We start from the raw sequence: 24,614 nt of genomic DNA on the forward strand, positions 1-24,614 counted from the left end.
CATATATATAAAGGCAAATATATATATATATATTTGCCTTTAACTTTCTACATGCACACCTGGATTTTCCCACTGTGAGATACAGTACAATACAGGATATTTCTATTCTATTCTAATTTCTGTGCAGTTTGTAGTTTCTGCAGAGGGTCAGTTTAAAGGACAGGAGTTATGCTTCTTTAGTGTACGAAGTTTTTGTTGCACATGTTTTGTTTTGTGTTTTCTGCAGAGCTACAGGCCAGTTTCTATGTGGTAAAATCTCACCTCAGTGGAAAGTAACATGGGGGCGGGATTACCAGATTCACTGTTGTTTACAAATATGTGTTGAATGACAAAGAATGATTGTTATACACGGTGATGATTGCTAATATTCTTTTATTACATTAACAATAACTTTATGAACACAAAGGCTGATATTTAATCTAAAATGACTCGGTGAGTTTAGTCTGCTGTTGTTTCACTGTTATCTTGCAGACCTGCTGATTTCAGTTGCACTTGACCACAGTGGGCTGCCTCTTCCTGTGAAATGAGCTGATGTTTATCTCCCCTGCCCATCCCCCAGACCCCCAGGAGCCCATCTGACTTTCAGTCTCAGTTTCTTTATTACATGTGTCTCATGTGAGCCCTTTTTATACAACATGAAATAATTTCTTGTGCATAACAAAAATAAAAATAATTAATTGACATAGGGATGTATAAAGTAACTGGATAAAGTTTAACTGGATGTATTTAATACTAGCTAATAGACATTTAACAGTTTTATCTCTAATTCAGATACAAATAAACTGTATTGAATTAACTTTTTCACCACAAACATTTTCAGTCAAATATACAAGACGATATTTATCTGCTGTTTGTATACTGAACATGAGTCTCCACTGCGATGTATTTTGTCTCCTTCATAATTTGTTCAGTCTTTGGAAAGAACGTCAGCAGAGCAGAGTGAAGGTCAGAAGAGCCCAGAGTCTGAAAACAGAGGAGAGAAAGCATGGTAGAGACGCATCTGAACTCATGGCAGCCATGTTGTTTACTGTGTCACACTCAGCTCAATTCAGTCTATGAATTTAGCACCAATTCACAACAAATGTCATTTTGAGACACTTTACAAAACAAAACAAATAATTTCAATTCAATCACACATACATTCCAATTGATCCTCAAATACAGTAAGCTCAGCTAATTATTAAAAGTAGTTTAAAAACTTTCGATTGACACATATCATCCCATCAGGCACATGTAGGCCTGCCCGACCTGGGCTGCACTGCTGTGGTGCGCCCCACGCTGACTAACTGCATCTAGTGGATAACACCTAAAATAACATAATTATTTAATCCGAGTTTCTTCAAGCTGAAAGAAAACATCATCTAACATGTTTAATTCATTAATTTTTTCTGCTTATCCAAAGTTGGGTCACGGAATAGTAATGTAACCTTCAATTACGATCCCATTCTTTTGAACGCCTCTTTGCCCTGAGTGATTGTGTTTACTTTAGCAGCGAATAAATACAGTGCAAGAAAGGGCTCAAATTTATGAAAACATATAACCAGCTCCTATTGAGAAATGACAAATATTTAGACATGGTTTAAGTCCACTAAAGGTCAGAGTTCAGAGGCTAACAACACAGAAGCTCACAGCCTTATTGGAATATTGAACAAAGGCTGAAAGCTTCTAAATATATATATATATGTCTAACTAGTTACAGTGGTTGAGAATCACTGCTGGAGTGTGTGGTTATTACAAAGTAATGTAGACTAACATCCATGGTAACACTCCCAAGTAGCTGATCTGATTTGGGGATATTTCTTCCCCAAATCAGGCCTCAAAGTCAAGTCAATGACTGTGGTCATGGAGCAGTCAGAAAGTCACAATCACAAAAACAAAGAATAATATATCTCTAGTTTCAGTATGTTGTAATTATTTTTATAAACACAATACTGCTCCAGTTAGTTTTCCACCATCAATTATCTTTTAGTTCATGTCAGTTTTTGCCATTTTGTTTGTTTTAGTTGACTATAATAACCGTGGTTCATACAGTTTCAGTTAAATTACTCAGTTTACCTTGTTTCTTTCTGTTTGCAGCTTTACCTTTGAAACTAAAAGACAAATGGAAAAGTCTGGTTAGTTAATTACTGATTTCATACTTATTGTTCTGCTCGAAATGAGTTTAGAATAAGTTGTACAATAATATAATCAAACTGCACCTCTCTCCAGTCTCCTGTTTTTAACAGCCAGAACAACGACTGCTACAGAGAGAACAACAGTCAGAGCACCTAAAATCCCAGGCATCAGGTCCGTCAGTTGGTCAGCAGCTTCTATAAATATTTACATATTAAAGTGGGACTTTTTTACTGCAGTAAAATCCAGGGAACTCGTCTCTAAGACAAATAATTTACTTTTATTATCAGAATCCTCCTCCTCGTCTTTGGAGTCTTCATTAGCTGAAAGTACGGATGATATTTTTTGGTCGGTTATTTCTTTTTTTAAAATTTTGCAATAACTTTTAATCACAACGGCAACGATCTTAGAATATTAAGGTGCACAGAGTCAGTCTTACCTTTAATGATCAACTCTGTTGCACTGCCAACAATTGTATGTTTCTTTATATAAAATCCACAGAAATACAACCCGGAGTCCATCAGGTCCACTTGTTTGATTTGAAGGAAGACAGTCGTCTTGTTGGAGCTCATGTTAAATTTTTCACTTTGGAATCCATGGCAGTACGAAGGTTCACTTTCAGAACCGTACATGGAGGAGATGCAGCTGGGTTTGGTTCCATGAATCACTCTGAACCAGTCTGTCTGGGTCGGAGATGAAGAAAGGTTGGAGCAGAACAGAGTGATGTCTTCACCAGGATGGACCTCCACAGTTAGAAACTCACAGATCCAACCTGAAACAACCAGATTCAACTGTAAGATGACAAAATAAATCAGTAAGAATGGAATCCTGATTCACATGTTAAAGTTAAAGAACACACAGTTAAAATGGAGTTTATGATGAATATGATTTAATATTATTATTATTATGTTTATTTGACAGGGAAAGGCACACATCGACAGACAAACTGAACATTTTTGCGTCATAGTGCAATAGCAACAGCTAATTCGCAGCACTTGACCCTAGATGGGCTTTTAAAAAGTACCTCTAAAAAATTGAAGTGATACTCATTTAAAATAGCACAACATAATGTTGACAACATGTACAAACAAACAGTGAAACATAAAACATCAAAAATGGATAGATTTCTGTTTTTGACATAACCAGAGTTTTGTTTGTTTTTGAACGTACTAAAACTAGTTACAGACTTTGAATTTAACATTTTACTTACTTTGGCTGCAGAGAAGTATAGCTGTTATCTGCATGAAGCTCCCCATTCTGCGTACAACAACGTCTCAGTTTAGCCGCTTCTTATGTAGGGGGATTTATTAGAAAGGGGAGTGGTGAACAGTTCACTTCACATCAAAAGGCTTTTGTTTCCCTTGACCAAACTTTAGTTTTAGAAATATGCAATTCAACTTGAAAAAGTTTAATTATTAAACTACTGTCAGTAAACTAACTAACCAGTTTGGTTATTATCAATTACATTATTTTGAACGCAGTGTGGCACCCTGTCGTTCTAAAGTAGTCTTGTGAAGATGATAAGCATAGTTAGAGTGACTTTTTTTGAACAATCCTTCACCACCATCATCTCCAGAGGTTCTACATCAGTCTTCGGAACAGAACCAGCTTTCTTTATCACCCAGTTCAGGTTTTTTAAATCCCTGGCTCTGTTGCTGCTGCCCCAACAGGTAATGGCAGAAGAGATTACACTCCCCACAACAGACTCAATGAAGGTATGCAGCATCTTGCTGAAAACACTGAAGTATATCTACATCAATGTTTCTCAATTCCAGTCCTCATGGACCACTGAGCTGCATATGTTAGATGTGTCTCTCTTCCAGAACATCTGATTCAAATGACTGCGTGATCTCTTCTGCATGTCATCAAGTGCTGCAAAAGGCTGTTTATCACCCATCCATTCAAGTCAGGTGTGAGGCAGAAGGGTAACACCTGTAACACGTAAAGTTACATGTTCATGTAAAGTTAACAGGTAAAGTTGTTTAAAGGGTTAAGTTATAGAACAATATTACCAACTTTGAATGTCTCACAGAGGGTTGTTCATTCTCAGAGCTACAGCTCAGAGAGCTACGTACCGACTGCAGACAGTCGGTACGTAGTCTGCAGTTGGTTTGCAGACTAAACCGACTGCAAGAGACTAAAGCGTCTCTTGCAGTTGGTTTGGCTGCAAGAGTCTGGAAGGTGCTCTTGCAGACTAAACCGACAAGCCAGGAAAGGTGAGCATTGATCAGTGAAGCAGCCAGGAGGCCCACTGTAATTCTGGAGAAGGTGCAGAGCTCATAACTCTGATTGAATAATCTGTCAGCAGGATAACTGCTAGAAGTATAATGACCAGTTGAAATAATGTCACAAAAAAAGCAACTATTAAAAGAAAACCTCAAGGAGACCAGCTTGTAATTTACCACAAGCCATGTAGGAAATACAGCAAACATGTGAAAGACCGAGGTCTGGTTAGAAGAGAAAAAAAATGTGACTTTTTGGGTTACATGCATAACACTACAGTTCTTGGTGCAGTATTCTTAAAAACTTAACATATTTCAAATGTGGAGTGCTAAATTGCTCACGTAAAAGTGGTGCATACTGCTCTACATAAATGAGCTGCTGGTTATAATCATAGACAGTTTGGTAGAACAATGCAGCCGTAACATAAAAATCAAGTTTGAAGCCGTGGAGCTGGAGGTTCTGGAGGAGGATCAAAATAAATGCATAGGAGAACCTCAGCAGAGACAGAGGGATGGGTTATAGTCATGCTTTCATAGGTTCATTTTATTTCACCCTTTATTTCTGTCTTTTATGCTTGACACAGACGTTGGTGTGGTATTCTCCAAAAAGGAGCTCACACACAGTGATTATATAAATGGCAGTACAGGTGAATGTTCTCTGCAAGATCACTTTCCAAATCATTCGCTTTTAAGCTAAGTTCATAGTTGATGCATTGAACTGGCGTGAGGATGCTTGCACCAATCGCAATGTCTCCAACCGTGTGCATTAGCCTTGCGCACTCTTGCGGCGCCTGGTCATGCACTTCCGCTCCATAGCCCAGTGCACATTGGGCACGCCACCTCTCACTCAAACTGGACGATGTGGAAGGTACTCCTGTAGAGCAGACATGTCATTTTCAAAGAATACTGCACTAAGAGATCAAGTTTACAAGCCACACGACTTGCCTTTCAAGTACATGCACAACAAGATTCTCTAAAAGTGCAACTATAACTCAGCAACCTCCTGCGCTTCACAAGACGACAACATAACATTCAGTCCGTTACGATATTAGATTTGCAGGCTTGATGTTTATTTTGCGATTATTAATAAGCGCACCCCTGAACACAGCGGTGGTTGATTAGTTAATTTTAAACTCCTGCTCTGCTCGTTAGTTTGGTAATGGAACCGAAACGCACAGAATTGCGCAACACCTTGTTGAAACAATAATTACTGAGATTATTTTTGTTGTTGGATCGTGCAGCAGAGGCACATCTAAAAGTTGCAGGCCAGCGGCCCTCCAGGATTGGAGTTTGACACCTGTGCTGCAAGGTGTATAAATTGTATCGGTACTGCCGATGTGTTGCCCTGCGACAGACTGGTGACCTGTCCAGGTTGACCACGCCTCTCGCCCGGAACGTTAACTGGAGATAGGCACCAGCACCTCCCGACCCCACTAAGGGACAAGGGTGCAAAGAAAATGGATGGATGAATGAAAAATGAGACACAGTCAGTGCTACTGGTGTTGAGATTCATCTTCTGGCAGGACAAAACACACAGCCAGAGCTACAACAGAGTGATCAGATCTAAGTTCTGTTATCTAGAATATGTAGGAAAGCTACAAATATCTGTTAATTATGTTAAGGATGACTCAGGTGGATTATTTTGTCAAGAAAAATTATCATAAATATCTGTTCCCTCTTCTGCAGCAGGACTCCTATTATTTTCACAGGAACGTCTGGACTCTTCATCACCTACTGCAGTTTGTGTAGACATTTTTACAGAAGTACCAACTTACTTATCAAGTACATAGGAAACAGGAAACATTGTTTAACTGGTAGCTACGCAACCCTGCTGGCCGGAACACACAGACAATGAGGATCCGCCTTTGTTGCTTTTATAACAGAGTGTTACCTTCCGCTTCAAAAAGTAGTGCCAACTTAATTACAATAGTGACAAAAATAGTACTGAACAATATCTGTCTGTAGACCTGAGAAGGTGAGAGAAACAAAACCCAAAAGGCTTACAGCTGTGATGATAAAAAATGGTCTGGAAACGAATCTATTCTTCCAAAATATTATTACTCAAACAGTATACAGAAGCACAAGAAAAAAATCTACTGAATATTTGCAATCAAAACCAGTAAATATCTAAGAATGAACTATATAACAAATAAGACATTAACAAAAGCACATAAAAATCAGATCAAACTCCAGTGAACTAAGGCTGTAAAGCTGTGATGGGTAGAGTCAGATCAGACTGAAGTGGTGTTAGTGCTCTCTGATGTGTGTGGTCTGTGGTGTCAACTTCAGCTTCCTGCTCATGCATCTCACTCCTCCACCAGAGGACAATTTGACTCGTTTGCATGAGAAAGAGACACCTTGGTGGGGTGTTGTTTGTGTGGGGGCTCGAGGCTCGACCCGCCACGGTGGCTTCCTAGCAGCCTGCGTCTGTGTCAGGCGTTTGGCTGCTGGAGGCGACTGGCCCATTCGCCTGCTGTCGCCTTCAAGAGCTGAGGCTGCATTTGATGCTGAGTGTTTTCACTTTTACTAGTCTGCACCTACAGGTGACAGATACACACATACACACATGCTTACTCTACACACACTCTGCCAACCACCAACTTAACCCACACAAGCATGCACAGACATACACATGGTATGTCTTTCTATCTTCACAAGAACCTTGAATTGACTTCCATTCGTTTTTCAATCATTTCTTCAGCCTAACCCTAACACCTTAGTCCTAAACCCAACCCAGAACCCAAAGCAACAACTCTTCCTGGGCTTTGGGCCTTACACACACAAATGGTTCTAGGTCCTTTCAAATGTCTTTTTATTGATTATTAGAAACAGTACAAGACCATGCACAATACCCAAATTTTAACAGACACACCCACTCAAAACAAAACATAGGTAAAATAAAATTTGCACAGCAGAAAAACAGATACAACAAATGAATAATGCCATCAACTAGCCACATATATGTATGAAAAAAAATTATTAATTAATTTTAAAAAAGATAGACTACTTAGATTTGAGCGATTTCACTCTCGAGGTATGTGGGTCCACCACGATTGGTTCCAACCCACTCGAGATCAAGAACTATCTTGAACAACAGGGACTATCTTTATGGTTGGTGTATGTTGCTCCAGGGAGCCACCTTTTGGTTTGTATGTGCTGTGTAAGGTGCATAGAATATGGCTAGCATATTCCGGTGGGTGCAGTTGCTCAATTTGAGCTGGGGTCAAGTGGAGTTTGTAGTGAATTGCTATGTTTGTGGGTGTAGGTGTAGATAGTCTGTTTATGTCTTGCGACCACCTGAGGCTTTGACAGATGGGTGACAGAGGATCTGGCTGAAATTAGGTTTGTGTGATTTCACTCTCGAGGTACGCGGGCCCACCACGATTGGTTCCAACCCATTTGGTTTCCTCATAGGTAGTGCACTCTCACTCGAGATCAAGAGATAATAGTAATAGATTTTGCATAAACAGTTAGAAGGGGTGCCAAACTTTATGAAATCTATTTTCTAAATATTTGTAGGTCAAATCAACAACTCCATCAATTTAGCTTGTCTACTTTGATGTCAGACACAGCCATGTAAGATATGTTTGTAAAAATAAACAATTTTATTTTATTTTAATTTTACATTCTACAGCTTCAATGCAGAGAAAAAAATATGCAGTACAAAGGATGGGTTTTTATATTACTGTTATGTTATAATAGACATTAGTTACATCTATTTGACATGTCTACATAATGTTACATGAGCCATTCAGGCCAGAAGTTGTCAAACTGTTGCAGACAGTATTGTAGTGCCCCCTAGAGGTAGCACATGTTACAGCACGGTGACTGCTAAGGAGGAAGTATCAATGCAATGCAGCGATCTCTAGATTATCTCTACACTCTCGGTCTGTTTATGGCTTTTAACTGAAAGTATTTGAAGACTCAGCAGCATTCTTTCAGTACACAGCCCCACTCTGTTTGACTAGTGGAATCACAGATGTGGGTTTGGAAATGAATAAAATCCAACAGGCAGATTCCATGGTAAGGTTAGGGTTAGTTCAAGTCAGGTTTAGTTTATTCTAAGTCTGGTTAATAAGTTTAAGGAAACTGGTTAGACTTCATCAAGTCATTCATTCATTCACTCCTAGACAAGCATGCAGCAACAGTGTAGCTTACATTGTTGTTGCCTTTTAAGCAATCTCACACAATGAGAATGCTTATTATGGGAGATTGCTGTAACAGGATCGGTTTGAGGTCTGGGCTTTTAGTGGACCACTCCAGAATGTCCACCTTGTTGTCTTCAACTTTCTGGAAAATAAATGTTGTCTAAAGTAGTTCTCCTGAAGATAGAAACAAATCATCATTTTACCTTTGACATTTGCAATTCTTCCAGGGCAGCTGCTGAGAAGCATCCCACAGCATGATGCTGCCACCACCATGCTTCACAGTGGGGATGGTGTGTTTGTGGTGATGTGCAGTGTTGGTAGAGTCTTGTCTGATGAGACCAAAAAGCTCCTTCTTGGTTTCATCGGACCAATGTTCTTTCTTCCTCTTCACCATGAAGAGTGCCGTTTGGCAAACTGTTGGTTTGCCCACTCCCTCCTTCAGTGTCGTCATGGTAACCTGATGTCCTCTCTCACTAGTCTCTGACTTGCACAGTCTCTCGGTTGTGAAAGCGACCTGATTTAGGCAGATTTCCACGTGGGCCATATTTCTTCCATTTCTTGATGATGGATTTAACTGGGGGCTGCACAGTGGCGCAGTTGGTAGAGCTGTTGCCTTGCAGCAAGAAGGTTCTGGGTTCGATTCCCGGCCTGGGGTCTTTCTGCATGGAGTTTGCATGTTCTCCCTGTGCATGCGTGGGTTTTCTCCGGGTACTCCGGTTTCCTCCCACAGTCCAAAAACATGACTGTCAGGTTAATTGGCCTCTCCAAATTGCCCCTAGGTGTGAGTGTGTGTGTGCATGGTTGTGTGTCCTGTGTGTCTCTGTGTTGCCCTGCGACAGACTGGCGACCTGTCCAGGGTGTACCCCGCCTCTCGCCCGAAACGTTGGCTGGAGATGGGCACCAGCACCCCCCCCCGACCCCACTGAGGGAAAAAGGGTGCAAGAAAATGGATGGATGGATGGATTTAACTGGACCCCATGTTCAGGGCCTTAGAGACCATTTCATATCCATCTCCTGACTGATACTTTTCTATCACATTATCTTAGACTTTATTTCAAAGTTTAAGTCACGACAGTGAATTAGGCAATGAAATCTCGTTACTGGGCTACCCGAGTACACTAAAAAAATACTGAAAAACTGTAAGTGTGACTATAAATACATGTGAATATATAAAAGTGTTACCAGTGTAGGTGAGATAAAAGAATAATAACCTCTGATTTTCTGTGTTTTCATGCTGAATTGGTTGCCAGGACTACTGATTAATCTATGAATGGGCCTCAGGTTATTTCCATGCCACTCATTGTGAGACTACTAGCACCAGTTGCCTGGACCTTTGTCGAATTAGGTCAGTGATCATAAATCGGATGAATATTTATGTAGTCACTTCTTTTAGGTTAAATATTTCTATTTGTTATTATTTTATAATTCGTTTACACATTGACATCAAAGTTTATTTTGTAAATTGATTGATCAAAAAAGCCAAATTTGGTTATTGTTGATGATAATGAAACATCCAAGGAGATGAATTCTTCTTTCATTGCTTTATGTAAAACAATAAACCAAACACTTCACAGAGCTCTGTTCAGTAACACTTTATTTGAAGGGGGTAAATAAGACTGTCATGACACTGTCATAAACATGACATAACACAACACATGTCATGAACATGAATAAGCCTTCATGAATATTTATGACTGTTGTCATAAAGCGTCATTTGGTAAATTATGACACTTTTAATACCAAGTTGACATTATTCAAAATGTCTTTGTTATGACAACTTGACATTAACCAAGAAATCATTACTGATATAAATTTGTTATATCAGTAATGATATAACAAATTTAAAAATTAGGTAACTTTATGTTATTAAAGGTAAAGTTTAAACATTAATGATATATCAATTATGTGGAAGGAGAATTTTTAAAATTATTATTGATACATTATTTTTGCATGGGTCGGAACCCAATAACAATACTGTTAAATACTCTGAGAAATGGAACTTAAATTCAATTAAGGTAGAAAAACATTCAGCACCAGTTTTTAATTTAACACAAAGGATCCTTTTTTTAAACACTTAATGTGATATATATATATATATACTGCCAGATGACTGAAATAGAAAAACAGTAAGAAACATTACAGAAATGTACACATTTTCATCTGATAATGGGATTAATTACTTAAGGTTAAAAATATGTTTTCTTAGTAAAGTATGCCGTAATAATGATACATTTTGAATTGAAGAGGACAACATTTTTAATTTTATGTTTTACTGTCACAGTGTCTTGTTGCACTTTGAACTCATTATTTTGTTTATATCTGAATATTGAAAAAACTTTCTGTTTGTTGTGGACTGAACAGTATTGAAGTAGATCAAGATTAATTAGATTTATTTCTTTTATTTTATTTTTTAAAAGGCTCTTTAGGCTGTTTAACACTTCAGATGATAAAAAAAAAACCTTATGCGATTTTCAGTATTGTCATTTCAAGCCTCAAGCTTGTAAGTTATAAGACAATTTAACAATAGCAATGTGTTTAATCACTAGTTGTTCTGAATCTTTGAAATTATTATAAATCAGTTGACACGTTTGAGGTGAACGGATCAGATAAAATCCCAAAACATACATCGACACTTGAGGCTGTAGGTTAAAATGAAAAAGTTCAAGCGGTGGTCATTATTGTGTAGCCTGATGTCTAAGTAGACCAACCCAAATATATTTTATTATATTAAACAACACCTTACAACCTTATGTCATTTTAATATCTTTGTTGCAAGAGGTTGGCAATGTTAATAACAATAATAACAACTGATGGTTATAACATTTTTAATGTCATGATCATACAAAACTCCAGTTTTACTTTTTTACAGCAGAGTACACACAGTCAGTCATTTCATTTCTTTGGTCTTGTCTTGTTGATGTGTAAACCTTCTGGAGCCTCAAACCTGCGTACTGGAGGTCTTCTTCAACTTGGTCTTCTTCCTCTTGGTCTTCCCTCTATTAGTACAAACACATTGAAATATGAAGATTTAATAGGTAAAATAAAAAGTGTCCAGAGAAATGTTATGAAATAAAATAAAATCAGTAATGGAGACAATAGAAACCTCTGCAGATCTTGTGTCAGGATGGGAGAATCTGGAATGAGGTTCTGAAAAAGAACAAAAATTCAGTTTTCCGACGCCGTTTTCAGTCAGCAGATATTAGAAACAAGTAGCTGTGGTACCTGAGGTGTTGGAGTTCTTTCTCTTATAAATCCTGAACAACAAAAGAGCTTGTAAAAAACTCAAGAAGGAAATGAAGGCCAAAGCTCCAGTAAGAAGATGCATAGAAATCACCTCATCTGTAAAAATGTCAGGCAGGAGAGAAAGTATTTTATACTTTTAGTCAGAAAAAAGAATCTTCACAGTACCTTAGTTGCTAACACGCCTTGGACTAGGACACTAGAACACTGAATTTACTGAACTGGATAGCTCCTTCAGTGACAGACTGCTGCATCCTGGGTACGCCAAGGAGCGTTACCATAGAAACTTTCTTTCAGCCGCTGTTAGACTCTAGAACTGTCACTGCTTCCATTTCTGCTGCTATTTCACATGTTTTTCTGCACTGCACTGATATACAGTTTTATAAACTGTCTTTTTATGTTCAATACACATGAACATTATGCACACTACGAAAAAAGTCATTCATGCACATCCTTTTGTTCAGAGCACAAAATTTCTATTTCTAACAACCGCACAGTATTTTCTCAAGTCATTATTTTGTACAGTATATTGTTATTATTGTTAATACTAAATATAATTGAATCAGCATTTTGATGGTGCTGTTACACATAAGCTTTACCAGTTGGGTTAATGAAGTAAAATTCTGTTCTATTTTAATACCATTGCTGATTTACAAAATGTATTGCAAGTAAAAATCAGAAGAATGTGTAAACAAATGTGTTTATTTATTATTAGAGAGTAATAGTGATCAAACAGCATCGTGAAGACCAAGAAACACAGCAGACAGGTCAGGGAGGGAGCAGTGGAGAAGTCCAACTATAAAGTGTGCACTTCATTCTTCAAGTGTGGACTTTATGGAAGAGTGGGAGCAGAGAGACATCACTGAAAAAACGACATTAGAAGTCCAGTTTGAGGTTTTTTAGCTAACGTGTGTGTTCTGGTTAGGCATGATGAAAATGAAACATGGTGGTCACAGTGTCATGCTATGGGCTTTATTTCTGTAAGGATGGGGAAGCTGGAGAAGTGTTTCCCCTAAATGTCTGCACCAAGTATTTACTCTTTGAGGCTGAATACATCATACTTCAGATTCTGGAAAACTACGCATCATATTTTTCCAAAGCATTGTGCTTACCTTTAAAGCCCAGTTTGGTTCCATTTCCAAACACTACGTGTCCACAGGAAGCCACAGCGCAGTAGTAGGTTCCGGCCTGAGACCCAGTCAGGTTCTGCAGCAGCAGGCTGTACAGACATGAACGGGTTTGCTCCTGAGTTTTCTCTCCACACTGGTCGTTCCTGCCTCTGCGGCTGTAAAGGAGTCCTGGAACTGATTCTCTGTTGTTCCTGAACCAGTAAACACTATGTTCTCCATCACAGCTCCCAGTTTCTACTGTACAGGTTAGAGTCACATGACCTCCCGGTTGGACGGCCTCAGATTCTATCTGATGGACCAACGTCTGCATGTTCGAGTCTGAATCCTTCACGAACACCGTAGTGCCATTTCCAAATTCAAAATTGTACATGTAACCACTGCAGCAGTAGTAAGTGGCCGTGTCTGAAAACTGCAACTCGGTGATAATCAGGTGGTTTTTACCTTTTCCAGAGTCCAGGATGAAACGCGGATTGTTTTTAAATTCATTGTAAAAAATTTGCTGTTCATATTTGAACATGGTGGAAATGAGTCGTGGTTTTTGTCCCAAGGTTAGCTTATACCAGCTGAACTTGGCGGCCTCGTGGGTTTCATAGAAGCATTCCAAAGTCAAAGTCTCTCCAGCTTCAGCTGACAAAACGCTGCGTTTCTGACGGACAGCCGAGGAGATGTTTTTTGTCTGAGCTGAGGAAAGAAAAAAGGCCGAATGAATCACACCCATAATTAACACATGAAACCAAAGTCACAAACTTCAAAGGAATTACACTTAAGACGCAAAAGCACAAACTCACCCATGTTCACCAGGAGCAGGCATGTGAGCCAGAAGACGAAGTGTGCAGGCGTCATCTTGGTCAAACTGCTGAATGAAAGGAACTTCAATCCTTCCTTCACTTTATAGTCAAGACTGTATGTGGCGCAGTAGGAGTGACATTATGTCATGTTCAGGAAACGTGATCACTTATTCACTGACAGTTGTTGGTCACTCTCAGAAAGCAAGACCTTCTGTCAAATTGGTACAGGTGAATTGGAGTCAGAAAATTTTGGGTTCTCGAAAAGAAAATCCCAGGGAGTTAAAGCAATTCAGTTTTAGTGAATATGCATCATCCAACATCAGAGCTGAGTAAAAACCAAAAAAAATCTGAATTTTTTTTCAAAGTTAACAGTTCCTGCCTTCAAATATTTTACGCAGAAATTACAGTTTATTTCAGAACAGATTTTCAACAAATGTATGCATGTAAAATAAGGTATTACAGAGCTGCTGAGGTTGTAGAAAAGTAAAAGCAACATTAACTTAACATCAGTCTAACTCAAAGAAATCAGAAGGGATTGTGTTCATTCATTTCCAGTCATCTGCTGTATCTAGGTAGATTCCCAAAGAGCTTCCTTTAGGTATCAGTTTCATCAGGGAGAGCATTCAAGAAAGTCTGTGCTGCTCTGACTGTTATATAAATGTTTCTTGGTAAAACAGAAATAAGGAATCTGCAATTTTTATTATTTCACTCAGGAACTCCAAATCAACATCACTTTTTTGAAAATGGATTCCAATCACGTGCACAAAGCAAGTGTGCTGCAAAAAAAATAAAAATAAAATCTGTCATAAGGATTGGTGGGTTTAGTTCTTGTTTAATATGAAATAGTCTGACTCCACTGTTGCAGAACATAAAAAATTATAAAACAGAGAAGTGCTTATAAGACTCCATGTCTTGACTTCAGTTCTGGGTTGAAGATAAGAAACCATCAAAACATAAAAATAAGCAAGAAGCTATAACCAAAGGAATAAACTAAGACGTTATTACTTAACCATCATAAAAACACAAATTAAACAAGTTATGCTTCCTGGAAAAAGAAAAAAAAAACACATGACAATAAAGAACTCAGAAACATGAGTTCTTCTGATAATTCATTTTCCTTTTTTTAAGGTAAGAAAAATATACGTAAAGCTGGTATACATCAACTTACACTTCATAATGGTTGTTTGTACTGTAGAATATTTTAAACTGCATTGATTAATACTAAAAAATATAAATTTTTACTATTATTATTACACTTATTGTACAATTTTATCAATTAGTCCCATGTATTTGCTTTGCACTTTTATAATTTATTCAGCAATATGAAAGGATTTTTCTAACCTTACTGTAGAATAAGGAGGTTCTGTATGTTTCTCAGATCACAGTGAATTACTTATGAAATCAATGTGTAAATTCATTAAGCAGCAGCTTTGATTTGTCAACAGGATCAGAGACAGCATCTATATTTGGGCAATTAAGTATTTAAATTCTTTCTGCAAAATTTCAAAAAAGCTTAAGCTTATCTTCAGCCGGGAGACAGATGCCAGTTAAACCAGCGACTGGTCAACCACATCAGTGGGTCATGTTTCTTCAGAGATGAAGTTCCTGTTTCCATCAGGAGAAGCACGTCTTCCCTAATGCACGCTATAGACAGACAGGAAGTCCTTTGTTCACCTGGAGCTGTGTAGGAAAAAGAGGTAGCAGTGCATTCTGGGAATCAGAGTCTCCTGGTTCTCTGTGTAGTTCAGAACACAAGGGATGAGGTAAGACTGCTAGTGAGAGGAGTTCTCTCTGATGTTAACACTCAGGAGCGAAATGACCAGCAGGCCGCTCCTCTTAAAGCTGCAGTATGTAACTTCATAAAGAACATGTTGTTAAAGCTGTCACCATATCATGAAAATTTGTTATGAGTCAGTTAATCTGTGAAAAGATCGTTCTCCTCCACTTTCTCTCTCTGTTGCTGTCTGAAGAAATGCATTGATCCCAACCAAAAACAACCAATCAGAGCCAGGAGGAGCTTAGCATTGCCAATCAACCTTATACACTTGCTGCTAAAAGGGATAAATGGGGGAAGCAACTTACCATTACAGGAAAACTGCTTATCTATCATCAGTGGCTATGCTAACTAGCATGAGCATTCACAGCAGGATCTGCTGATGGGGAGAAACTGCAGGAGGAGAGGTGAGATGACCAGTGCCATACAATATTGTGATTGACAGCGCTATGACCCGCCTCTTGGCTCTCCTTGGTTGTTTCTAGTAAGCACTGGGAGAAGGCATTTCTCTCACAGATGATCTTTCTTATAACAGGTTATCATGACATAATGACAGCTTCAACAAATATGTGACAGCTGGACATAGGCACCAGCACCCCTTCTGACCAATGGGATAAGAGTGAAGAAAATGGATGGATGGATGGAAGCATGAAATACTTAAAAGGTGGATAAAAAGTAAAAAGGCCAAATCAAAATGAAGACTCCAAAGTTTTGTTTCAGAAGCTTTAGATCTGCTTTGATCTAAACCACATGTATTGCTGTGTGGGAGTGAAGACTTTGATTTGTGGGTATCAAGATTTGAAAACCATCTTCCTCCCTCTTCAGAATTGTAAACGATTGTGCTGGCTGAAAAGTTTGAGTTTTCCAACTCATGTTTCAACTCTTGCTGACTCGTTAACACTATTTAAAGTACGCTGGTCTTTGGGGCTCGTAGTGACGGGTGATGTGAAGTAAATGGAAACAAGGCGGAGGCTTCCTGTTTGCTGACCTCACAGAGGTTCACGACAGAAGATAGAGTGCCGCTGGTTCACCGTTGGTCTCTCAACCACAAAGTAGCATCTGTTGAGTTTGTGGTTTTCAGGTTATGTTAGCAGTAAACAGCCTGAAGACCAGCAGGCTTCATCGCTTCACTCAGAACATGTGTTTGTTTCAGACACATGAATGTTTTATCTGTGGGGATGTTGGTTGGTTTTGTTTTTAGTTGATTAAGGTCAGAGTGTCTCTTCCACTCTTATATTTATTATCTCTTTTTACAGGAGAAGCTACATGGCTCCCTTTATACATTTTTAATGTGAAAATGTAACAAATAATGTCTTGTTGATCACCTGACGATGAGGTTAGTTCATTGTAAGGCCCAATCAACCCAACATAGGTCTTAATGCTTAAAATATACTTTTTTTTATTTTTGGACATTTGAATTTGATACTGTAGGATCAATCTGGAATGTAGTTTATAGTTAAATGTCTTAGTATTATTGCATAAATTGGTTTGATTGTATACATTTGGATATAAATAAATTACTCAACAATGCCAGTTATTGAGTGAGGATGATATAAAAAGCTGAACTTGACTGAATTGAACCCAGCACCTCTCTGTGTGACACAATAAAAATCTGCATACTCAAAACCAACTTGAAGTTGCAGCTCTCTTACATATTCCTCCAATTCACTGTCTTGTTTTCTGCTTGTCTCTGACTGTCGTTGTGTTGACATCGGACCCGACACGATCAAGGTTTGGTCAGAGACGAGTTGTTGTGGTTTTGGGCTTCTGGTCAGGTTTCCTGTGTTTGAGCTCAGCCAGCACTGATGTTTCCACCAATGGAAACTTGTACTGTGCAGACAGACCACACCACCTCCACCACACAGGTGGAGGAAGACCGTGTTAACAGTAAGACAGCTACAGACTAAATGTTCAAACATTTTGGTTGATATATTTAGATGACTGGAGAAGTTTATTTCATGAGCGTGATCAGTAGTACACCATAATAGATAGATATGCAACAACTAGACACTAAATTTAACTAGCAGTCAGTTAGCAAGGTCACACTCACACACATATCCATTATCATAACCTACTTGTTTTTGGAGCCATAGCATAAAACCATCTAAGAACTGAGACAAACAAAAAAAAAAAGAAAATTCACTGTAATAAAAGTGTGAGGAGTCCAGTGCCCCCTGCTGACCAGCATCAAAGCCCTGATGATTTAATCTGAATAAACACACTGAGCTGTGGTTGGGAGAAAAGCTGCCATTTTCTGCCATGTTGTTAGTGTGGTTATCCAAGTTCTAAGACAGAATGTTTCAAAACAGAAACATCAATGATGATAACTTTCACCACAGTCACCGTATTTAACACTTATAGTGAGATGGCCAAAAAAAAGATTATTTTTAAAGGTGCATAGCACTAACTGTTTGCCTTTAAGGTTGCCTCACTCTGCAAACTGTAGTGACAAACTCAGTGTTCACCACATGAGCCTGATAAAACATGCTGCGTTTTTAATCTCATAAGTTCTTTTTTTAATTTGGTGCTAAAATAAACAGCAGCTGTACTCAGTTTGTCTGTTTTCCAGCAGGGAGCAGCTTCCTGTCTACCCTCCATACAAATAACTGATCTAAGCAATCAAATGTCAATAATTGGTTCCTGCAGCACATGGATGTGTTATATATGGTATTGAGTTTGAAGAGATCTGTTATACCAAATAAAAAAACTCAGATCTAAGAAGTGTTGCAAAGTAAACATTTGCTTGCTTGAAAGGCGAAGCGCCCACATGCTGCGGTTGGAGATAAAAGGTTTGCTTCTGTTCTCTATTCTCTGCAGCTCGAACAATCTGTAAAGCCCTTTCTGGTCTGTGCGTCTAAAGACGTTGGCTTTGAGCTATGACCTTTGCTTTTGGAACCAAATCATAAAGTAGATCTTATTATTTGCAGGTGCAAGCCTTGATGCTCAGATGCTGATTTCAACGTGAGACTTGATGTATTTTTAGTTCTGCAGCCATCTGACTAATACAGAGAGCAGAGTGTTGTCGCTGAGTTCCCGCTCTGGTCCGGGCCGTTCACATCGACCTCAGCCCCGGTGGTTTGCTGGCCCCACCTTTCCTCCGTCCTGACAGGATGTCTCTGTGGTCAGAGCTCTGATGCAACTTGTTTTTCTCCTGCTGCTTTACAACAACACCTCTACCCTCCGAGGTCTCATCACTATTTATACTTAACCCAACATATTAGCTGTGCTTTCCATTACAAATGTGTGAAAATCTAATGTCGAAGAAACACAACTTTGCAATCGCACCGTTCCCATTAAATAAGAAATTAATATTTCACACGCTTCTGCATCTTTGCACATGCAGCTTGAAAACAGAAAACAATCACCATAAAAATCCCCCAAAGTCTAAAAATATCACCACTGGTGCCGAGTGCATCTCTCATTCTCACGTGGTCTCTTGTTTACCCCCTACTCATGTGGTGAAGGTGGTGGTGTGATCTGCACAGCTGAAGTTTCCACTGCATGAGTTTCAGGTCAGCACAGGACGTCCACCCTGAAACCCCTCGTCACGGCTAGATATGGTCAAATCGGGTTTTGCAGGACTTGCTGTGTGAACAATCTGGACAGCAAAAATGACCAGAACAAATGTCAGAATCGGCTTTGTGAAGACAAGAAATGAAGCGGTGTGAGTGTAGGTACCACAGAGGGAACAGAGTGTGAAATGAACAAGTCCTAATTAGGGCTGGAAAATAAATCAGTTGTCCAGAGTGACAAAACATCAACATGATTAAATAATATGTCTGATAGAATTTTCAGTAATTTCACTGAACTCTGAGCCAGAACCGCGTAGAATTCTGGGAAATGTAGGCAGAGGAAAGGTTTTCTTCAGTCAACCTCTCACGGCCAGCTAAGCCAGGTGGGTGGCATCAACCAACCCACCCACCTAGCTAGCAACCAAAGAGGTGCTAGGTAACTGTCTGGTTACCTAGCGACAACCTGTTGAGCAGTTTCAGGTTTAACCACTGTGCCTCATAACTGTTTCAAGATAAAAAACAATAATATTAAACAGGATAAAGGTCATGCCACCAGTTTGACTGTATGTCAGATACTTAGAACAAAAAAAGTAATCAATAATTACTAATATTGACAATAGCTTATATCGACTGACATGAATATATTTTATATCTCGATAAGTTTTTCAGCCATATTATCCAGCCCTGGTCCCAATAAACTTTAAAATGTTTGCATAGAACTATTATTGGCACACATTTATGCAGCAAGCATCTGTCACCAAAATAGATAATATAATATTTTTAAAAGAGTCATCAAAAAAAAAAAAAGAACTAGTAGTAAAGTCTTTGATCTGCAAAGTTTCCTAAAGCTGGACAGCCTGCTTTGTCTCAGCGTTGGGTCTGCAGTCATACAGGATGATTTTTTACAACAGAGACATTTATAATCCTCCATCAGGTCCACTTCCTTTCCCGTGATGAAAATAGTTACAAAACCTTTTCATGAAAACGTTCACAGATCACAGTGAACACATCATGCCACACAGCAGTCCACCAGTTTTCTGCACACCGTCTCTGTGATGCAACCAACAACTGCAGAGTCATCTCAGTATTTCTGCAGATAACAGGTCTGCCTTCTACCGGAAATCTGAGGTGTGCAGAGTAAAACGGAACGGTGAGAGTTCAGCAGCTCTAGACTCAGTCTCAGGTGTAACATTAGCATAAGACAAGATTGTCAGGAAAATGGGAGAATTGAGCTCCTTAAGTCTGAAGTTCTGCTAAACAAATCAACTCTGAGGCCATGGTCAACATCATGTCCGTTTCTGTTCCGTCTTCAGCTCATCCTGAGCTTAAGTAAGTGTAAGTGTTTAAGGTTGAGATCTGCAAGGAGCTAAGGGGAAGTAGAATGATGTAACATCAGATTTAGTTGACTTAAATAAAAATGGGTTTATTATAATAACATTTTTGAATAGTAAAAGGAAACAGGGAGGAAAGAGAAGGAGAAGACAGGCAGCAAATGGACCAACAATCAAACCCAGGTGGACTGCAGTGAGGACTACAGCCTCAGCACCTGGTCTCTGTGCTCTACCAGCTGACCCACAGGATGTGACTGCAGGTTGCGTCGCTAAGGAAGTGGAGTCATGGCGAATATCATCGCATAGCAGTGGAAAGAGACACTATGCTTACTCACTATGGAGAGCATGTAAATGGTAAACTACAGGGGGACATAAACTACTTTTTAATACATAATATTGACTATGGCATAAATAATATTTTCTGATTTGCATTACATACATAAATATTGTTTATGTATGTGATGTTCTTTAAAACCAGCCCACAATCTTCATACACTGGAAGAATGAGCTAAATTTGTTCTGTAAGTACAATGTTTTTTGTGAAGTTTAAAATTGTATTTCAGTTGACCTCCTTGAAAATTTTTGTATTTAAATTTATTACCCCAAATATTTTTAATATCCTCCACTAAGTTTGAGATTGATTTTTCTTTTTGTAAGAATGTAATTAGAATAGTTGTAACATATAATGTATACTTTACAGTAATTTTTTTTTGTTGGTGATTGCAAAATATTCATATCAATAAAAAAAAGGTGGAATCGCCCTTAAGTCATCTGCGGAATCGGAAGCCATGTTGGTGTGATGTTGGATTACAGTAAACCGTCAAAAAAACATGTCAATGCATCTAATATATGATACAAATATTGTGTACCAAATATTTTTATTAGTAAAATTTTCTTTAAAGAATAAAGTATGAGTCAAGGATGCTACGTATAGTTGCATCCTTGACTCAAGGATGCAACTATTCAAGGCTAACAGTCCGCTATTCATGCTAATGGCTAGCAGAGGAAGAAGGCAATCCAGTGGGTGACCAACCTAGGCATGCTGGTCACCAGCTGCTCCAAAGCTAACACAGGTGAGTAGCTACTGTTTGATTGGCTTAGTTACCTTGGCCAGTTGCTCACTTACTGGCAACGACCTGTCACTAATGAGATCAGTAGCTAGCTTCAGAATGGATATAGGCTACAACAAGAAAGTAACTTACTTACTAGTAGCCGCTGATGGGTGGTAATAGTCTTTGTTTTGGTGCTGAATCTGTGCTATAGAGTGTGTTCCATATGTTTTCCATTAGGTTACTGGCTAATGCATATTGCTATACTTTAACTGTTATGAAGGATTAAATTAGCAAGATAAATGTCATGTGTTCAACTGTAAACAACAAAGGGGAAAGAACAAATAACCTAAATTTTTTTGTTGTTGTCTTTTATATATACATGCATCTAGGCTAACACGACTGGTAGCTATGAACATGTGACGTTTCCTTAGTTGGAAATGTGTCACTTGGTACTAGCCAATAAACTGCCTTGTCTTGTCTCTTTAAGAGTTGAGAAGGCATGTAGTTTCTTTCCACTCAACATTAAAATCCATACACAATGGCATCTGCACAGCTGGTCTTATTGATCTGTTTTCTTTTAGGAGAAATGGGTAAGATTTGTTTCTAATTCCTCAAATACTTTTCTTGTCAGGTTTTGCTCTCTGAAACAGGCTTATTTTAAACAACTTGATTCATTTTTGAATTTTCACTTTTTTCAGTTCAGGAAACACATCTGACAATGTCGTCATCACTGAATCAAGAGACTGGTTTTCTGTTGGCTCATGTTGGAGAAAAAGTGACAATGCGATGCACCTATGAAGGTAATGAGCCGGCGTGGATCTGCTGGTACATGCAGACTCTGGGACAGAAGCCAAAGCTCATGTCCAGCATGTTTGTGTACGGGACAGAAATCACCTTTTATGAGGAATTCAAGAATAGCTCACATTACGTCATAGGGAAAGAAGAACATATGCATTATTTGACAATAATAGATCTAAAAATGTCAGACTCAGCTACATACTACTGTGCACTTAGCTATAAACAAGTTCTGTATTTTGGAAAGGGAACTGCAGTCAGTGTTAAAGGTCCAGGTTTTAACATCCAAGCTTCGGTCCATCAGCTGGAATCTGAAACCATCCAGCCAGGAGCCTCTGTGACTCTGAACTGTTTGGTACAAATTGATAGTTGTGATGGAGAACACAACGTTTACTGGTTCAGGAACTCAGAGGAATCTGAACCTGGTCTCATTTACACCTATGGAAGCAGGAAGGATAAGTGCATGAGCAATTCCAGCACAAAAAGTCAAATATGTGTGCACAGCCTGTCGATGAAGAACCTGAATGCGTCTCATTCTGGAACCTACTACTGCGCTGTTGCTTCATGTGGTCATGTTGTGTTTGGAAACGGGACAATCCTGAGCCTCTCATGTAAGTACAAGTATTTTGTTTTTCAAAATAAAGTCTTGAGTGAAGAAAAAAAGAAAAACAAAGTGTGAAATGTGTTATTCTGATAGGTGAGAAATTGCACCTGGTCTATTTCTTGGCTGGATCTTTGCCAACAGTCCTCATTGTGTTGTTGATTGCCTTGGGATGCAAACTAAATAAAAAGTACTACCAAAATTCAGGTAACGTAATAAATAGTGTCTCATTTCTTTCTTGTTCAGTGACAATATATTTTCAATGAATAATTTTCTGTTTCATAAGCAGAACCCAAACCTACTAGTGCCACCGAGGTGAGATTTTTCTCAATAAGTTACAGCCTAAACTTACACCTTTTATACAGTTAATCTCAAAATGATTCATACATTTGGCAGATTTGGATTTAAATTTACTTTCATTCAACCAAGAAGCATGTTTCTGATAGGAAAAAAATTAAATAAAATTGGACAATTGTGTCAATATTGGAGAAAAATATTTATCTGCTATTTTAATCTTTACTGGCAATAAATCAATCAATACTTTAGTTCTTGACTACAGTTTTGTGAGTTTCTCTTGGCATTTGATACCTAAGTATTTAAGACCTCCTTGAATTTACACCAATCTCAGGCCAGTACAAAATGTAAATATTTCCTTCAGTCAATAGAAAAACATTGGTTAAATACAATAAAAACTGTAAACCTAAATCTACCAGGTGTATACATGGTTTTGGGCTTAACTGAGTGTTTTTTAAACATTTTTTATTTATTTAATGTTTTACAATTAATTTTTTTCTGCTTTTACTGTCATTTCCAGGATCCCAACCAAGACACAGACAGAATCCACTATGCATCAATAAATGTTGATCACTCTAATAGATCTAGAAGACAAAGAAGCAGCACAGCCACTGAGTGTGTTTACTCCAAGATAAGTCAGGGAAAATGAATTATTTCTTCCTGGAAATCTTTATTGCCTATTTGGTAACATTTGATTAGCAGGTTCAATACACTTTGTTGATGCTCAGCCAAGATTTTGGTATGAATGCCTTTGGAGCAGCTGGTGTCACATTGTTTTCCATCTTTATGTTGTCATATTTGAAAAAAAAAACTTTGATGGGTCAGAAAGTGAAGAAGACGAGACATCTTTCGGAAAATCAAACTCACACCTTGAAGGTACGCTTGTCACGTTTGAGCACAGAGTTTGATGTTTGATTCAGGGTTCTGTTTTAATACAGGGTCTATATGCGGTTTTCTTATTTCATAGTTTTAAGATGAATGTTCAATGCTCTTTACGAAGTCTGTGAGCGCCCACAAATGCTTACGTTATTATTAGCTGAATTAAATAGACATAGCCACACTCAGTGGTGGGTGAAATTAGTGCAGACAGAGCATCTGCATGCTGTAATCAGGTAATGTTAACACTGTGTCTCTCTTTTGGGATGTACCTTTGTTTTCTGTTTTTAACTTAATCTTTTTTTTTTAGTAAATAACTTTGTGGAACCTAAGGTGTGGGATTTTGTACACTGAAGTTTCAACCTACAAAAGTTAGATCTTGATAAAAACCACATAATTTATATGTTATTTTTTTGTCATGATGTTGAAGATTTTATATAATAAAGTTTTTTTTTACATTCTTGTGTTTCTTGGCACATGTACAGCCAGAGGTTTTTACTGCTGCTTTTCTCTCTCTTAGGTAAATAATTGCAACTATTGCTGTTATAATGTGTTCTGTAGCAAATAATGAAATGTCAAAGTAAGAGACACAGGCTATGCTGTATAATCATACAATACATATATTATATCAAGAGTTTCACCATATCCATCCATCCATCCATCCATCCATCCATCCATCCATCCATCCATCCATCCATCCATCCATCCATCCATCCATCCATCCATCCATCCATCCATC

At 38.4% G+C, this 24,614-nt stretch overlaps 3 protein-coding genes across 4 annotated transcripts in view; 1 reads left to right on the forward strand and 2 right to left on the reverse strand.

The window, feature by feature from the left end:
- Positions 1 to 946: 946 nt before the first annotated feature.
- LOC108167169 (T-cell surface glycoprotein CD8 beta chain-like) lies at positions 947 to 3,368 on the reverse strand. Its single transcript, XM_017310309.1, has 5 exons — positions 3,323 to 3,368; positions 2,552 to 2,884; positions 2,391 to 2,435; positions 2,199 to 2,309; positions 947 to 963 (listed from the first exon to the last, which is right to left on the reverse strand). The coding sequence occupies exons 1-5, from the start codon at positions 3,366 to 3,368 to the stop codon at positions 947 to 949; spliced, it is 552 nt and encodes a 183-aa protein (XP_017165798.1).
- Positions 3,369 to 11,332: 7,964 nt separating this feature from the next.
- On the reverse strand, positions 11,333 to 13,904 carry LOC103480153 (uncharacterized). Of its 2 annotated transcripts, XM_008435007.2 has the most exons (5): positions 13,641 to 13,904; positions 12,835 to 13,533; positions 11,705 to 11,821; positions 11,586 to 11,629; positions 11,333 to 11,478 (listed from the first exon to the last, which is right to left on the reverse strand). In XM_008435007.2, the coding sequence occupies exons 1-5, from the start codon at positions 13,693 to 13,695 to the stop codon at positions 11,338 to 11,340; spliced, it is 1,056 nt and encodes a 351-aa protein (XP_008433229.1). In that variant the 5' UTR covers positions 13,696 to 13,904; the 3' UTR covers positions 11,333 to 11,337. The 2 variants fall into 2 exon arrangements, with proteins under 2 accessions (XP_008433229.1, XP_008433230.1); XM_008435008.2 differs by lacking the exons at positions 11,333 to 11,478; positions 11,586 to 11,629; positions 11,705 to 11,821 and adding an exon at positions 12,486 to 12,584.
- Positions 13,905 to 21,296: 7,392 nt separating this feature from the next.
- LOC103480207 (uncharacterized) overlaps positions 21,297 to 24,614 on the forward strand; it is a 6,607-nt gene continuing 3,289 nt past the window's right edge. The window contains exons 1-2 of the mRNA XM_017310310.1: positions 21,297 to 21,330; positions 22,008 to 22,715. Of these exons, the coding sequence (XP_017165799.1) occupies positions 21,297 to 21,330; positions 22,008 to 22,715 (742 nt within the window). The remainder of the gene's footprint in view (positions 21,331 to 22,007; positions 22,716 to 24,614) is intronic.

Source organism: Poecilia reticulata, linkage group LG18 (genome assembly GCF_000633615.1).
Source record: "Poecilia reticulata strain Guanapo linkage group LG18, Guppy_female_1.0+MT, whole genome shotgun sequence".
Classification (NCBI taxonomy): domain Eukaryota; kingdom Metazoa; phylum Chordata; class Actinopteri; order Cyprinodontiformes; family Poeciliidae; genus Poecilia; species Poecilia reticulata.

Bases quoted from the DNA above. Each gene is read 5' to 3' on its own strand.
- LOC103480153 (XM_008435007.2), bottom strand. From the start codon at position 13,695: ATGACGCCTGCACACTTCGTCTTCTGGCTCACATGCCTGCTCCTGGTG. The intron at 13,534-13,640 runs GTGAGTTTGTGC...TTCTTTCCTCAG, and splicing joins CCTGCTCCTGGTGAACATGG to CTCAGACAAAAAACATCTCC. The intron at 11,479-11,585 runs GTTTCTATTGTC...TTGTACTAATAG, and splicing joins CTGACACAAGATCTGCAGAG to AGGGAAGACCAAGAGGAAGA.
- LOC108167169 (XM_017310309.1), bottom strand. From the start codon at position 3,368: ATGGGGAGCTTCATGCAGATAACAGCTATACTTCTCTGCAGCCAAA. The intron at 2,885-3,322 runs GTAAGTAAAATG...TGGTTGTTTCAG, and splicing joins TATACTTCTCTGCAGCCAAA to GTTGGATCTGTGAGTTTCTA. The intron at 2,310-2,390 runs GTAAATTATTTG...AAATATTTATAG, and splicing joins GGAGGATTCTGATAATAAAA to AAGCTGCTGACCAACTGACG.